The sequence below is a fragment of the Gymnogyps californianus genome, chromosome 23 (assembly GCF_018139145.2).
Source record: "Gymnogyps californianus isolate 813 chromosome 23, ASM1813914v2, whole genome shotgun sequence".
NCBI classification, from domain to species: Eukaryota; Metazoa; Chordata; class Aves; order Accipitriformes; family Cathartidae; genus Gymnogyps; species Gymnogyps californianus.
Genome location: NC_059493.1, coordinates 2,058,974 through 2,075,423, shown reverse-complemented (window position 1 = coordinate 2,075,423; position 16,450 = coordinate 2,058,974). Strand labels below are relative to the sequence as shown.

At 55.8% G+C, this 16,450-nt stretch overlaps 1 protein-coding gene across 1 annotated transcript; it reads left to right on the top strand.

Moving 5' to 3' along the window:
* Positions 1–4,307: 4,307 nt before the first annotated feature.
* Positions 4,308–11,931, top strand: EIF4EBP1 (eukaryotic translation initiation factor 4E binding protein 1). The gene is given in 4 exon segments (XM_050910256.1): positions 4,308–4,458; positions 4,461–4,490; positions 9,970–10,140; positions 11,529–11,931. Coding segments are annotated over 4 exon segments (348 nt in total). The 5' UTR covers positions 4,308–4,343; the 3' UTR covers positions 11,561–11,931.
* Positions 11,932–16,450: the final 4,519 nt, after the last annotated feature.

Here is a 16,450-nt window from a genome sequence, read left to right as displayed (position 1 = left end):
GCCCGCGCCGTGCCGGCCCGCAGGGACGTCCCTGCCTCTGCCGAATTTCCTTTGCAAAAGCATGAACCAAACGGCACGTCCCAGGGATGCGTTTTGGGGTGCTGAGCACCCTCAGCAAGTGCCAGCCCCGACCCGCGCCCAGGGGACAGGGACACTGGGGTCCGCAGTCCTGCCGAGCCCTGGCGAGGGTTTTCCTGCCCTGGCGAGGGTTTTCCTGCCCGAGGGCTGCAGGCAGGGCTGCAGGCAGGATGGGCTTGTTTACCAGGGGCAACTTTTATCTGCACAAACAGCTCTTGGGCGGGCAAAGTGGATATGGGTTTGTCGTTATCTCCGCTGGCAATCGGAGGGGAATGTAAACACGGATGGGGTGGAAATGCTGCGGCACAGGGACATCCTCGCCGGGGGGTCGCTGCGGTGGGCAGCAGCACCCGGGGACCCACCATCACCCCGTCCTGCGTGGGGCTGGAGCTGGGTTTCCCAGCCACGGGAGAGACGGGGTGCGGCGTTGGGCTGAAGACGAGCCCTCCTGCGCGGGAGCCATGCAGACGGGGAGATGATGGATGGGGTGAGATGAAAGCCGCCAGTCCCCGCTGCCCACCATGCAGAAGTTTATCCTCCCCTCCGTTTATTTTCTTCCTGTCTGCAGCAAACCCTCCTGTAATCAGCAGCCCGGTTAGTATTGGTGGAAGTGCCACCGGGGATAGCCCGGGGATGGGCAGGAACTGCCCCTTGCTGCCCGTCCCCGGAGGCTGCTCTCACGCCAGGGGCTGCTGGGCAGTGGAGAAGGGGGCTGTTCCCCCCGGCAGCCCCCGGCTGTCGTGTGTGCAATGCAAACTTCAGTATTTCATGACTTACAAGACAGATTGCCCTCCCCGGGAGCCTGCTAGGGGAGCAAGCGGTGTACAAAAAGCCGCCCCTGCTCAGCTAGAAGTGATTTAAACCGGGTCAATAGCAAAGGCGCTGCAATTGCTGGGGAGCAGGTGAAGAGATGGACACCTATGAGAAGCACTTCTGCTCCCGATTTAGGAGGCAATAAGGTGATAACCCTGTATCACATGAGGATGATGAAGGGCTTTCCAGCCCTGTTAGCTGCCCAGGGAAAGGGCAAATAAAATGACCTAGAGATGAACATACTGTAACCAGTGGGTGCTGGCAGCGTGGGCAGGCGAACATCAGGGCCCGATGCCTCTTCCCTGCCTGCTGGCACAGAGCAGGCAGCACCAGGGCAGCAGGAGCCGGTGTCTGGGGGCATCTAACGAACCCCCTGGCCAGGAGCATCCCTGGTGCCCCGCGTGCTGCCGGGAGCACCGGGCTCTGACAGGCGCTGGGACGGCGACACCATGGCGGGGCTGGGGTCCCCACGTCCCCCTTCATCTCTTTTCTTGGTGGTTGTCGGTGCCGTCCCCGTGCACAGAACCGCAGAGAAATGCCGGACGTCCCAGCGACAGGCGGCACAGGGGTCCTGCCCCCCCTGGAGACATCACTGATTTATTGCCCGGGGCTGGTTGTTCCCTGGCCCTGGGTCCAGGTGGTTTCCCCTTTCTTTCTTCTTGCTTTTTTTTTTAATCTCCAGCCTGTGTGGGAAATGGGAGACAGAGACAGATGAGGAGGAAAGGCTATTGTTAGGGCTCTGGGCTGTGCATCCCGGACCAGCTCGCTCGGTGCCAGCTGGTTTCTGGGGAGGTCTCTCCAGCGGGGGAGATGATTGTATCAGCAGAGTCCAGGAAAGACGTCGCTGCCAGCCTGGGAGAGCAGCGTGTTCTCCGCGACGGGCTGGAGCTCTGCAGAACTCAGCAAAGGCAGCCAGAGCTGAGCATCCACATCCTTGGTCTTGGGGGATGCTGGGGGACCAGCTGTCTCACGCTGCTTGGCTCTGCTGCAGCTTTTCGGGGTCCCCTGGGCACCCCAAGTGCTGCGTGGGAGCCCCCCCGATGGGGACGTGCCTGCAGGTCTCATGGCGTGGAGAAGCCGTCTCTGCAGGACAGAAAGGGTCCGGTCCCCTGAAGGGGCATCTCCAGAAAGAGCATTTCGTGGGATTTTGAACACCCTGGAGGGTTTCCCCCCACATTTACTGTTGCAGCCAGTCCTTGCCCACAGCCTGACCCGGGGGTCCCCCAGGCACCGAGAGCAGATGCCCCGATGAAGCGGGGGCTCGTGGCCCCCTGCTCTGCCCCAGCCAGGATGTGCCCTTAAACCCTGACCTCCCCCCAGCTCCTTGACCCCGTAATGGTCCATTCTCTGGGAGGAGGAGGAGGAGGAAACGGCGGTGGACCTTGTTATTCGGCGGCGGGACGCCTCGCTGGGTTGGGGGTCACTGCTGATGTCATTTGGCACGGCCGGATATGTTATTTTCCTGCCCCAGCGCCTGGTAATCGATTCAGCAGCTGGCACGGGGCGAGGGCTGCAGGCTGCTGCCTGGCACCGCCGCCTGCCCGGGGTCCCAGGGGTTCTTGGGGATACCATAGCCTGCCCGGGGTCTTGGGAGTCCTTGGTGGGCACCGCAGCCTGCCTGGGGTCCCGGGGGTCCTTGGGGAGCAGAGCCCTCGAAGCGCCCCTCTCCATACCCCAGCCTGGCAGGAGACCACTGCCCTGGCCACACAAATGCTGCCCTGGAGAAAGGGCTCAGAGCTCCCCCCCTCCCGGGGACCCCCAGCACCCCAGGGCTGGACCATGGCTCCGCAGGGATGAGGTTTCATCCCCCAGGGATGGGGCAGTGGCTGGGGAACCGCGGGAGCTGGCTCAGCCCTGGCTGGCCGGGGCTGCCCAAGCCAAGCGTGGGTCGAAGCAGGCAGGGAAGGAGGGAGGGCAGCGAGGTGCCGCCGGTTTGGCCGTGCCCAGCTCCAGGCCCTGGGCCAGGGTCCGGCGCGGCGTGCGGCAGCCCAGCTCCATCTGTTGGAGCCGGGGTGATGGCGGGGTTTGGGCAGAAGAGGGGCTGGCTGTGTCCCACCACCGCCTGGGCCAGGAGAGCAGCCCCAAGCCCCTTTCCAGGGACGGTCACGGCCACCGCCACGGTTCTGCGATGCAGGCGGAATGCTGCCGAAACGCTGCTGGCATCCATGCCGGCTCCCTGCTTCCCTGCCATCAGCAGATGTCAGCATCGGACCGGTGTCCCTGGGTGGGTCAGCCGAGCCCTGCGGTCACTGCTGAGGCAGGGTCAGGCCCTCGGCTTACTCGGCTGCCTCGTGTGCGAAGCACCGGGCTGGGATAGCGGGGGCACTGGTGGGGGTCTGCCCCCTTCCCGGCCATGCCACCCTTCTGACAAGCTAAGGGAGCCCCTCTCCCTCCGTCGGGCAGGCATGGCTGAGCTGCTGGCACTCATCACACTTGTGAGCAGGGTGGTCCTGCCGGGTGGGAGCGGGCTCTGCCCTGCCCAAGGATGCTCAGAGAGGCTTTGTGCCAGGGCTTCATCCCTGGGCCCCCCAGCTTTCCCCCCCTGCCCAGCCTGGGGCTCCCGCACAGCGAGTCCAACCCACCCTGCTGTCCTCCCCCTGCACTTCAGCTTCAATTTAAATGTTTTATTTAATAAAGTTTTAACAAAAAAACCCGACTTTTTTTCACTGCCCCCAGGCCCGGGCAGCCCAACCGGAGCAGTCCTGCTCAGGGTGGGTCCCAGCACCCCTCGGGGCCACGGCGTGGGGGTGCCGGACGCGTGTGCAGGCGCTGCGCAGCCCCCCCGGCCCCTCCCGCATTTGCTCCCTGTCCCCCCGGCGGTGGCAGAGCCATTTGGGATGGGGGGGGTCCTGCCACCCAGGCGGGCAGACATCTGTCCCCGCAGGGTTCACACGGGGACCACCCGGGATCTCCCACAGCGGCCACCCCAGCTGCACGCCCCGCGTGGGGCAGGCGGGGGTCACTAAGCGGCGGGGGGGGGGGGGGGGCACCCCCAGGGGGGCAGGGGGGCTGGGACCCCCCGGCGGGAGGAGGCAGGAGGCAGCGCTGTCAGCATCCCCCTGCGGACCCCGTGGGGTCACTGCACGGCGCTGGGCGCACGGCACGGGGCGGGGGGGCAGGGGGCACCGCGCCCCCCAGCAGCGGGGGCACAGGCGCTGGGTGCCTCGGGCGGGGGGGGGGGGGGGGGGGGGGGGGGGGGGGGGGGGGGGGGGGACGACGACGGACCGGGGGGCACAGGGACCCGGCGGGCGCCCGGGCGCGCCCCGCCCCCTGCCCCGCCCCCGCCCCTGCCCAGACTAAACCCCGCCCTCGTCCCCGCCCCCTGCCCCGCCCTTCACTCTATTTCCCGTCGCACCCCGCAGCGGAAGGGGCGTGTCCGGGGGCGGAAGCGGCGGGCAGGGCGGGCAGGGCGGCAGCAGCAGCAGGAGCGCCCCGGTCCCGGCCGCGGCGCCATGTCGGGCCGCTGCTGTCAGGGGCAGACGCCGAGTCGCGACATCCCGGGCCCCGGCAAGTGCCTCGCCCTGCCCGACGGCGCCCCGTTGCCGCCCGGCGACTACAGCACCACGCCGGGGGCACCGTCTTCGGGACCACGCCGGGCGGTGAGCGGCGGGCCGGGGCCGGGGCCTCTCCCTGCCGGGGTGTGGGGGGAGGATGCTCGAGCGGGAGCCTCTCGGGTGCGGGGGGCGGCCCCGGTTTTGCGGTGGGAACCGGGCGGGCCCTTGTTTGGCAGCTCGTACCCTAGCGCGGGGTTACGGGGGGAGGCCCTTGTGTTGGCACGGCGGCGTGTGGGGAGCTGGGGGGGCTCGTGTTCCAGTGGCGGGGGCTGTCCCCTTGAGCAAGGGGACGTGGAGGGAAGGGGGGGCTCTCCCTTTGGCCGGGGGTGTGCGGGGAGCGGCGGAGGAGGGGGGAGGAGGGAGCCCTTGCTTTGCCCGGGGGCTGTGTGGGGGCTTGGGGGGGTTCTTACTCAGATGGGGATATAAGGGGGTGGTGAGGGGGGTCTCTTGCTTTGACTGGGGGGTGTACGGGTAGTGGGGGGGCTCTCGTTCTGCAGGTGGTGTTGGGGGACACACACACCCCCCGTTTGGGCGGCAGCAGCTGCGTGGGTGTTCTCACTTCGGCGCGGACTTGGTGCTGGGGGCTCTCATCTTGCGGGGGTGACCTGGGAGCCCCATGTGTTGGCTGGGGTGGGTCCCCCCTCCCCGGGCCAGGGTCTGGCTTAGCAGGGTCAGGTTTTCCCCTGGGAGCTTGGCCGCTGCTGTGCTGTGAGGGAAAACAGGGGAGCCGGGGGGCTTCCACCTTCCCACGAGCGTGCCGGAGCTGGTGCAGTGACAGCATCTGCCTGGGTGTCTGCGCTGAAAAGCAAGGCTGCTGTTTGTGCCCCTGGGGAGCCTTGCAGGGAGCAAAGCCATCCTCCAATTTGGGTTACTGATTAATTCTAATCTCTAGTATTTGCTGTTTCCTGTGGCAGTAAGTAAACCCCAGGGCATTTTTTTTTCTTCTTGTCCCAAGTTGCTCTAACTTCTGAAAGTGCAGTGCTCCGCTACCGCAGAAAGGCAGTGGGTTGGTTCCTTCTTTCTTTGCTGCAAGTCTTGTTGTGCGGCCTCGATAGCTGCGCTGTGTGTGACTACCAGGGGTGGTATCTTTTAGGGATCTGATCTTCAAATAAGAAGAATAAACTGATTGTGGGAGTTAGCTGTACTTGCTGCCTGCTCAGAGCAGAGGCAGCTAAGGGGGGCTGCAAGTACACAACCTGTAAGCTTAGCGTTTATGCCTCATGTGTTTTCTGTCGCCATGTACTACAGCAGAGACATAATGTGCAAAGCTCCCTAAAGGGCTCGTCCATCTGAAGGCTTTGTGCCCACGTTGCTTGCTTGAGTGTCTGTTTATTTTGAGTAGTTTGGCTTTCGAGACAAGTGGCTGCTGTTCCGGATGATGACACCGGGCACCAGGTCAGTTGTGTGTATTTCCAGCTACGGCAGCTGCCTGTGCTCCTGCTGATCAGTGGTTGGAGATAATTTTCTCCATACCTTTAAGATTAACCCCGTGCTGCTACATAAAAGATCCATGTGAGCAGCGGGAATGATGAAACTGTACTTGAAGTTCAGCCAAAAGAGCAAACTAAATGGGAGGTGGTGGGTGATGTTTTGTTTGTCCCTCAGGCCTACTGTTCTCTTTACAACACAATATTTCAGGGGTTAAAATTCAGAGAGAAGGGGGAAGTCAGCATTGCTGACTCACTTGGTTTTTTTGTGTTTGTGCATAAAAGCTTGGTTGGGGAACTGAAGTTCTTGTGTTATTTCTGCCATATGTTCTCTGAAAGCAGCAAATAACTGAAGTACTTAAATAGCACTTGCAGTAATTATGCCATGGAAGACAGGAGAATGAGAATGACTTTCTCAGCTATATTCGTGTGCTCTGAGTAGTGGAATAGAAATGAGCAATTAACAGTGTTGTGCAGTGTAATGAGCCTTCCAGGATTATCATCTCTGTCTGTGGAGAGTTAATGAATGTCTAGAGTGAGGAGGAGGAACACAAATTGTGTTTATTGTCAGGGTGTGCGCACCTGGCAAAATCCACAGTGCTCTTGTGACTGCGTGGTACTTTAGGCTGTCCCCAGCCTGTTTGAGGACACCTCGTGCTGCTGAGGCCCAGCTGTGGGTGCTGGCTCTTCACCTTCAGGTGTTGAATTTGGGTGCTAAAAGGAGGAATTGATTTAAGACTCCTGAAGGACTTGGGGGGCTGTTAGCCTTGGGTTGTTGGTCTGCCTTTGTGGCCACTATTGCAAAGAATTTCTTGTCCTGTGCAGTCTGGAAGAGCTCTCATGAAGACATTATCAATACATTTCACACCAGACTCCCCAGGTTAACGCACTGAAGTGTCACTTCAAAGAGTGCTGGGGCCAGGCCAGCTTGGACTTGGAGAGCCTCTCTGCTTCCTGGGCCGTGCTCTCTTCATCTGTTTTCTGCTAAGCCATGTATCCACTGGTTCAGGCAGAATGCTTTGCATTACTCCTTTGCATATAACCCCTGACTGCTGTAAAAATAAATAATCTTATGTTTCAGAAGCACTCATTTTAGGTGCTTTTGTTGAAAATGTTCAACATATGCAGTCCACTGAAAAAAGTCTGAGATTTCCTGCAAAGCAGTAGGTTAAATTTGAAGAATCAGAAGAAAGAAGCAAATCAAGTTTGTTGTGTGAAACCTCTGACTAATTTCGGAGAAGAATTGAGGACTGTAATCTCTGAAGTCATCCCTTTGGCTGTAGGCAGCGCTGGGGATGTGAGTGATGGAAAAAGGGCTCGGTGCCAGAGCCAGAAACCCACAGCAGCAGTGCGGGGTGACTGAAGGCTTTTGAAAAGGTGGTACTCTGCAGCTATGGTATGCTGAGTTATGTGCATCTAACAGCTGAGTTTATTGACTTGGAAAGAGCAGAGGAACACTTGGTTTTCCAGTCACCAGGCACTTGTAGATCAGCTTTTTTGTTACCACCTCTACTCTGGTCTGGCTTTGCTGCTTGTGGGCAAAAACACAAGCTTTTCCTCTTCTGCACGACACTGAGATGAAGTTCTCGGGGCAGGTTGCTTTTGAGTCTCCAGAAGTGTTGAAGTGACATCCTAAAATGCGGTTTGGATAAAAGGGGCCTTTCTGGGGAGGGCAGGCAGTTGTGTGTTGTGATGCTCTGAAGTGTCCTCCCTCTAATCCCGGGAGCAGCACAGCCCGCCGTGGGACTGATGTGAGCGAGCAGAGTTTCACTGTGGTTTCTGGGCCTTTGGTTCGGTGCCAGCGATCGGAGGAAAGGACTTGGTTTTCCTTTTTCAGCTACCTTCACAGATCTCTCGGGGTTCTGTGATCCCCTCTGGAAGGGAAGAAATTCCCTGTCCTCTGCCAGCACAGGCAGTAGCTGTTTTTCTTACAGCAGTGGTAAAAAAAAAAAACAGTATGAAGGAGCAGAGAGGAGTGTGTAAGAGGTGATGTGTGACCTTTAAGCATAGTCTGTTCTCAGTATTCCCTTTGTGCCTGTCCTGGCTCCTTGCCCAGGGCGCACACACGCTTTGTCTTTAAGTAAAGCCCATGTGCAGTAGTATCTGGGGAGTCCCGCCAGCTCGGTCCGTCAGAGCCGAGATGCACGGCGAGCTGCAGTGCTCGTGGTGCTTGCGGTGCTTGCCATGAGCAATGCAGAGCGGGTGGTGATCCGCTGGTGCCCACACTGCGTGTTGCAGAAGGAGCTGCCTCTGGTGCTGCTGGCTCAGCCACGGACGTGTCGGCTCTTTTGATGGGGATGGGATGGCCCTTAGAGCAGCGCAGCTCACAGTGCCTGGGCTCCGTCAGGACCAGAGCAACAGGGGTGTATTTGGCAGGAAGGGAATGAGGTGTTGTACTGGATGCGTCTTCAAACTTAGTGTTTCATCCTGATGAAAATACTCAAAGTGAACCAAACTCTCATCCAGACTTCCCAAGTCGCACAGCGAGGCGCTTGAGTGTTGAAGCCGTGGTATAACCAGGGCTTTCAGGGAGCAGAGCAGTCCCCATGGGGTGTAGGCTTTCCTACTAAATACATACTAATCTCCCTTACAACGGGAGGAGAGCTGCTATTAACTCAGCTTTCCGCGGTGGAAGGAGCCCATTTATGGCCTCGGGCCGTGCCTGTTGACAGCCGAGGCTGGGTGTCCTGCTCTGGCTGTCTGTGGGGTGTTTGCTTTTGTAAGCTTTGGGCATGTGACTGTCAGAGGAACGTGAACCAGGCGTGGAAACTCTTGTCCGCCTGAACTGTGCTCTTAATACTGGGTACGTGAGCTGCAGTTCTAGGAAGCCCTGTCCTCGCCTCTGTGAACCTCCCAGGAATTTAACACGAACTCACAGACTAGCTGCCTGCCTTCTCCAGTCCAGCTGACTGCTAGAGCACAGATCTGTGTTGGGTTAGATCTCCCCTTGGATCTAGTGAAGCAGCTCAAATTCAAAATCTTTTAGTGAAAAGGTTTTCAGTGTTTTGGGAACTCAACTTTCTTGAAACATGATACCCAGCTATATTATTTTATAGCCATGCTTCAAAATAAAGTGAGTTTAATGTTCCAGGACTGATGTTAATGGGAGCTTGTTTGCCTGCACGTGTGTACTTTCAGTTAATGCTTTTCAGGGAGTACAAACGGAGAAGTTGCCTTTCCCTCTTGCTGGAACAGGAGCAGAGCAGCAAGGGCCTGATCCAGAGGGGGTTTGCAGGCCTCCTCTTGGGGAAAGAAAAAAATTGTTTTCCAGTACTTTATGGGTTAAGGCTGTGGTCTGTTTGGAGGGATCCCTTTTCTGTGTGTGGCTTTTGAGCTTCTTCCAGTGCAATTCCTTTATAAGGAACGGGCTGTTCAGTCCAGTGGTATTCCTAGAAGTCCGTGCCCAGAGCTGAGCTCTGCTCCCGCGGAGGCTCCTGTAATGCGCTGGAGCTGGCTTCTTCCACATAGGGCAGGGCAAGTAGGCTGTGGTCTGGTTAACCATTAAAACAGACGAGTGTTAACAACTTTATTCAAGCCTTTTGAAAGGTATATGTAACTGTGCTGGACAGCCAGCACCTGGTACGTGAATGCCGGTGCAGGAATTTCTGCTGGGCAATGTTCAGTGTGACATAAGGTCGGCACTGCCATGTCCTATTACCTGATGTGTATGCTTGTGTCTACCTACAGTTCTGAGCCCCTGACAACTTAGAAAAGCCTGTTATGCTTATGAGCGGAAATTAAATTCAATTTACTGTTTCCTTTGGGTGGTGTTGTGACCTTGAGTTAGGTAGAAGGGGCTGGATCTATTGCATGTGGTGTTGGTCTGGGTTTTGGAGTCTTGTTCTCTCTGGGCAGCAGATTGGTAGCGTTAGCTGTTACTTGGGTACCTGATGCTTCATACTTTTTTGGCAAATAAAGTGTTAATGGTATCTGGCTTTCTTGTAAGGTAGCACAAAATGAACAGAGTAAGTGCTAAATAATAGGTATCACTTTAAATATGACTCCTGCTGTTGCTTTACACCTCTAGCTGTGAAGAGGGCCCAGCTGTACTCATGCATCAAAAAGCTAAAAGCTGACAGTGTTCTTGTCTCCCCCAGGTACCAGGATTATTTATGATCGTAAGTTTTTGATGGAGTGCCGCAATTCTCCGGTTGCCAAAACACCACCTTCTGACCTTCCGGACATTCCAGGTGTTACAAGCCCAAATGTGGAGGAGTTGAAGATTGAGAACAACCATGTCCAAAACTGCGATGAGAAAGTGAGCACAGGTGAGTGCGTGCAAAAAAACCTGGTGAAGTGCACTGCTGGTTCCTAGAAATACTGAAGTTTACACAAGGAATGGGGCCAGGAGATCCCTATAAGCTATGGACAATACTCTAATAACTTCTTGCAAAAACAAAGCGTGCTTGATGTTACTAGGTAATTAGGTTCTCATGGCTATTAGGTTCTGCTGTGGTCCCCAGTAATGTGACTTTTTTCAGTTAAGTGTAATCTGTTACAATCACTTAATTCTCATTAATGTAGCATTTGGGAAACTGCTGCTGGATTAACAGTCCTGTGGTGAGGGAACGGGTGTGGCTGTTGCTGCCTCTCTCTATCCTGGACCAGTTTGCAGCTGCTTTGCGTTTTTGAAAAAGATCAGATTACAATTTGAAGAAGGATTTGCTTGGGGTTTTTAATATCAGCCTGACTTGTAAATTCCTTCTGCCTTTTTTGACACCGAGGCTTCTGGTGTACAAGTGAGCTCAATTTAGGTAGCTTTGTATATATCAGTTATCCAGTATCCACTGCTGTCCTTAGTGGGTTCAGCAGAAGCTTGCGGGTGTGGGTAAGATGGCAAGGTAGAGGTGAGTCCCCAGGAGAACAGAGATCACTGGCCACTTTGTGCATGTGGACACTTAACTAAAGGCACTGTAGCAGCATCAAGTATTGCTCTTGAACAGTTTTTTTTGAAGTTACATGAGATTACTTCTTGAAGCAACCTGAAACTACTGAGTAAGATCATTTATCTTCTCTCTAAAAATAAAGATCTGAGTGCTCATTAGTTGGCTTCCATGCCCACTCTAAGCAAAATCTTTCCAGAGTCAGTATTGCTTAATGGTTTTTTTTACACACTGTTGTGACCTTTAGTGGCTCACTGGATTCTCTGGCAAAGTGCAATGCAGGCTGCATGCTGGAAGCCAGCTTGGCTGTGGCTCTTCCAAAGAAGCCCTGTCCTCGGGGACGGACCGTCGCTGCTCCTGTTGGCATCCTGTCAGCTTGCGGGAGCTGTGGTAACAGCTGTACGGGTGACAGGTTGTGAAATGTACTGTTGTGACTCTGGTAACAGGAGTTTGTACCAGTGATCATTATCAACATTGTTCTTTCTGTTCCTTTTTACAAGGAAATCCAGGGGTAGAAACAAATTACTTAAAGGGCATCTTCTCTACCTCTGCTCTTGTCTGTCTGTCTGTGAGTAAGATCCCCTCTACAGACAGGGCTTACATTTTGCTTGTACAAGATGGTTTTTTGTATCAAGCTTGATGCCTGAATGCAGATTTTAAGTCTGAACTGCCATGTTTCTGAAGCACAGCTGACGGTTGTTTCTTCAATAAAATATTTGGTATTTAATGTGAAACTTTGAGGACTCATTTGTGGTTTTTGTCCCTCTCAACAGGTGAGGAAGAGCAGTTTGACATGGACATCTAAAGCGTGTGCCCTGAGAGTGCTTATCTAGTGAAGAACCAGGACCTTGTCTTGAGGATTCCCACCAGCCAGGCTTAAAAGTAGCCCATGCCTTGAGTGCCTTCCTGCTTCCTGGGAAAGGCAGTTTATTCCCTTCCGAGAACAGAGTGTGTCCTGTTACAAGGACTGAGTCTCAGCCTCTCTGTGTGGGTGCGAATACACAAGCGCAGCCCCTGCTGATGGGCCTTGGAGTGCCGGAGGAAACACTCTCAATGATTGTTTTTGTTTCCAGTTTTATGCTTTTGTTAATCATTTTAATACTGTAAAAGTTACAGAAATGCAATATAAGGGAGAAATAAAAATCATTTTGAGTCTCCTGGTACGGAGATTAATGCAATAAATATGGCTTCCGTCCTTTATTCATTCCAGCAAGAAACTACTGACCTGTTGCAGAAAAATCGTGTATAGCCTTCAGATAAACACTGTGCTTTTGGGTTTCCCCTGAAGGACAAAGGCTGTGATGCCTTAAGCCCTCTTGGCAAAACATCTGCGTATGTCCCACATGCAACACCTGGTCACTGCAGGAAGTTTCAGTGTGCTCTGAGTCTGCTTCCAGAAATAGTTAGCAAAAACCATCCACTGCGTGTTTCCAGATGGTTCTTTTGCAAGGTCGTGGTGCAGGTGTCTGAGCTCCTTCACCCTCCCTGACGAGGGGCAGGGCTTGCTCAGGCTGTGGGTGGAAGCACCTGAAATGGGTTCGGCAGGAGCCACCCGTAGCTGAGCGCTGCAGAGAGCGTCCCTGACTCCGAGCTGCCTTCTCCTGCCCTGCCGGGGGAAAAAACCGAGCTTCCAGCTTCTGCGCTGCAATTCCCACCTCCCAGAATAGCAGATCTCTGCCAGCATGCGAGTGAGTGCTTGACTATGTTTTCTGCTGGGTTTTTGATCCATGCTGAAACTGTCATGCTGCTTTATACTTGTTTCTCCTTTCTGTAACTTGGAGAGCAGGGATTAAGATGCCTGGAAAAGAGAGGGTTTAACTGGGAGGTTAGAAATAACTCTGGTTTTAAGAGGGGAATTTTCATCTGAGAAAGTAATTTTACTGTGGGAGTGCTCAACTTGGGCCCCCAGAGCGAGTATCTGCTTTTCTAGTCTCGGTGCAGTTTAGTAGGCATGTGTTACGGAGCAGTCTGTAACACACCGCTGCCTTCCTGCTTTAGGGATGGTGCTGATGGTGGCATCTTGTGGTGGTGGTGGCAGCTGAGGCACCTCAAAGAGGGAGAATGCATATTAGGACGTGGCCTGAACCTCAGACTTCCTAAAAGACAATGAGCGTCTGTTCAGATAGTCTTGGTAGGTAGTGCTTAAATATCTGCTAATTAAGCTCAATTGTGACATTATGATATGCAAGCCTTTAATAATGAGTAACAGAAGAAACAGAGACAAAGCAATTGCTGCAGATAAACTTGCATTTCTTTAAGATAAGATTTAAGTGTTTCTCTGAAACCTTAATGGGAACAGATTCAAATTTATTGCCCTCAAGTGTCACTTTATCAGTCTTGCAACTCCAGCTCAGTTGCAGGGTTTTGTTATGATGTGTGTTTAAAGAGGAGCTGCTATCGCTGCTGGAATACGCGCTGAGACTGACTTGTCTTCCTTGCTAAATTAATATTTTCAGATAGAAACGGCACTAACTAGGTGGTTGTGTTGCTGACAGCATTGTGCAGCAGTTCAGATCCACATGTCCTCGGAGCCCTCCTGCTCTGGTCACCACACATCACAGCAACCTCTGGCTTCGATTTCTGGGGGAGGCAGCAGCAGATTTGGTTTTAAGAAAGCTTACCGTGTTGATGTTCGTTTGTCCAAAGCGGGTTACTTTAGGGAAGACTGAAAAAGCTGTGACAGGCTTGTGGGGTGTTTGCAGTAGTTAAGTCTATGCACTCAGTGCTGAGGCGTGTTTTCCTGCTCTGTCCTAACCAAAAAGTTTGTAATTATTGCTCGAGTGTGGCTTTACAACTGGAAGAGTTGTATTGATGTAACTCTTGGCAAATAGGTTTCGCTGGAAAAGGACCTCTATAAACAGGATGGGGTTTTACCCCTCTTACTCTCCTGAAATAAATACTCTTCCACAACTATAGCACCCACTTTATCTACCTTTGGAGTACTGAAAATGGTAGAGGTGTCAGTGCAGCTTCCCGGGCCCTGCCGCCTGCCCGTCCGTCTGGCAGCCTGCCTGCGTGGCTCGGACGAACCCAGCCGCGGCGCTGGGCTGGCACAGGACGGCGGGCAGGGGCCAAGGGCTGTTGTTTGCAAAGCCCCCGTGAGATCTGGTGCTCGCTCTGCGCCCGCTCCCTTTACCGGCAGCGTCCTGCTGCGTTACCCAGGGGTGAGGTTTCGATGGGGGACGCAGTGCCGGTGACCGCGGCGGTGCCGGTGACCCCGGCTGACCCGGGTGGCGGAGCTGTCCTGTGCCCCCGCGGTGGTGCCATCCCGAGCTAAGGGCTGCGCATCCAGGCAGCTCTCTGGGGAGAAACAAGGTGATTTCAGCCTCGCTGCTTTTTTTGCTGGGAGTTTCTGACCCGCAGCGGCCCAGGGGTGAACGGGAGCCTCGTGGTGTCGGGTTTTTACGGCGGTACAAAAGCGGCTGCCTGCCTTTTTTTGGAGTGAGTGTCAGCTATTGCAAGTAATGCTTTTAAATCCTGTTCCCTCCCACTGCTGTACTGGAGGGTAACAAGTGCTGTGAGCGTTAAGTATTTTGTCCGTGCCCGCGACAGCTTTGCATCGGTATCTGCGTGCTTATGTAGATCTGAGGGGAGCATCAAAGCGCCAGCTGCCTCCGAAAGCAATTCATAGCCGATAATTCGGAGAGAGGGAGAGCACCCTGCGAAGCACCCGGCCAGGTGCGAGGGGGTCCGGGAGGGTCAGGGCTCCTGCTGGCTTCCCGGTGCGGGGCCCTGGGGCCATGGGCACAGCAGCGCAGTCGCTGGGGGCAGAGCGAGTCGCTACCAAAGCTGTGAATGCGTGATGCAGCGACGTGGCACTTGTGTGCATCTGCTCTGGTGCGATTTGTCCCAAGCCCATGCCTTGAACTCCTCCTCTGCCCATGGCGTGGGACCACACGGTCTCAGCATCCCCTGCTCCGGTCCTTCGCAGTTCACCTCCCTCCCCTACACCCCGAGCCAGTGCCACATCCTTCAGCCGGGCTTTTTTGGACCTGTCTCCTGTGTGCATTCATGTTACTAGTGCTCAAAGCTTGCCTAAGCCATGTAAGGAGCAGCTCAGTGTTTCCAGGGCAGATCCCTGCTTGAGCGGGGTTTGTTCCTCGCCCGGCACTTGCACTAACAGGCTGAGGAGCTGCTTTTGCCACGGGCTGAGCCCCCAGGCGAGCGCAGGCTGCTGCGTGGCTGCCCTTGCACACACAGCAGGAGGGGAGGCAGCCGTGGGTGGCTGCCTCGCACAGCTGGGATGCTCCGGGGAGGTCCGAGGGACAAGTGTTGGCTTTGTCATTGCATTTTCCGTCCCTGCCCCTTTTCGTCTCGAGCAGAGCAGAGCAGCGCGCCCAGCGTGCCTGTGTCCTGCTCTGCGTCCCGGTCACGGGACGCACAATACTTGCCTGACCCAGCTAGTGCCTTAATCCGCCATTTGTACAAATATTACCCTGGGCCTTTGATAAGCCCTTCGAGTCTGTTTGTTCTCACTCACTCTTTCCTCGTCCGTCCAAAGTAAACCGTGCCTATCTTCCCTCCCTGACCGTGTGCTGTTCCTCCCGAGGCGCGGGCAGCAGCTCGCACACAGGCAGCTGGTGGCTGCGACTCGCTGCCGTTGCCAGCAGCCGATGCTGCTCTTGCTCGCATTTGGGGGGGAGCATGCGGGCTGCGAGGGTCTGGCCCCGTGCACGGCGAGGGAAGCTGGGAGGCAGGCAGGGTCGCAGGTCCCCGTCCTGATCCCAGCTGGGCTGTGGCTGCCTCATGCTCCAGTGCTCCCTGAGCAGTCACTGCTTGCATCCAAGTCTTGCAGCATCGGTAGGCAGCACTCCCGTAAAACCCTAGGCACTTTCCCTGCTGGAAAACCTTCCCTGCATCGGGAAGGCTCCATCCTTCCTATGCCAACATGTAAGGATGCTAAAGCCAAGCCAGTCCTTCCAAAAGCAGAGACCCTGCCAGCTCCCCGGCACCTCCAGGAGGGCAACGAGGTGCTCCACGCACTCGCGGCAGGGTTTCTGCTCTGCAGCAAAACTCCCACTGAGAAACTGGTGCAGAAACTGGTGCAAAGACCGATGCCTTCTGCCCAGGCGAGGCTCACAAGCGCACCTCTGAGAGCAAGAGCAAGGTCTGGCCGCGCGTGCCAGCCAGACCGTTCCCTGGCTGTGCTGCGGCACTTGGGCGAAAGCCTCCACATCCCATTCCTGCTGTCCCACCGCCTGTGCAGTGTCCCTGCCCCAGCAGCCTCTGGCCCTGGGATGCTGAAGGGTCCTGCTGGTCGCTGGAACGGCGCTGAGCTGGAGCCAGCCTGGGGGTGCCTGCAGGAGGGCAGCCCGCGCCGGGCAGGACCCCCATGGCAAGGCTGGAACTGTCCCCTGCTTTATCGTCCTGTGTGTCTGGGCTCCCTCTCTCACACGGCTGATGTGTATTGGGGCAGGAGAAGGGCCAGGCAGCAGAGCCCTCTCTGCTCAGAGATTAGGTCTCCGCTCACAGCCCAAGCCTTGCAAAGCCGGGCCCGCTAGCAGATGCCTTGCCTAAGCGCGGCGGTGCAGCTTTATTGTCACCGTCCACACTTTGATGTTTTCCTTACAGCCCTGGAATCTCAGCCTTTATTTTTCCACCCGGCTCTTCCCAGGGAACGGCTGCCTGCCACCTCCTGCCCCACTACAGCTTTTGAACCCGCTGCTCGGTTTCAAACAGGCTTGATGGAGGGGCA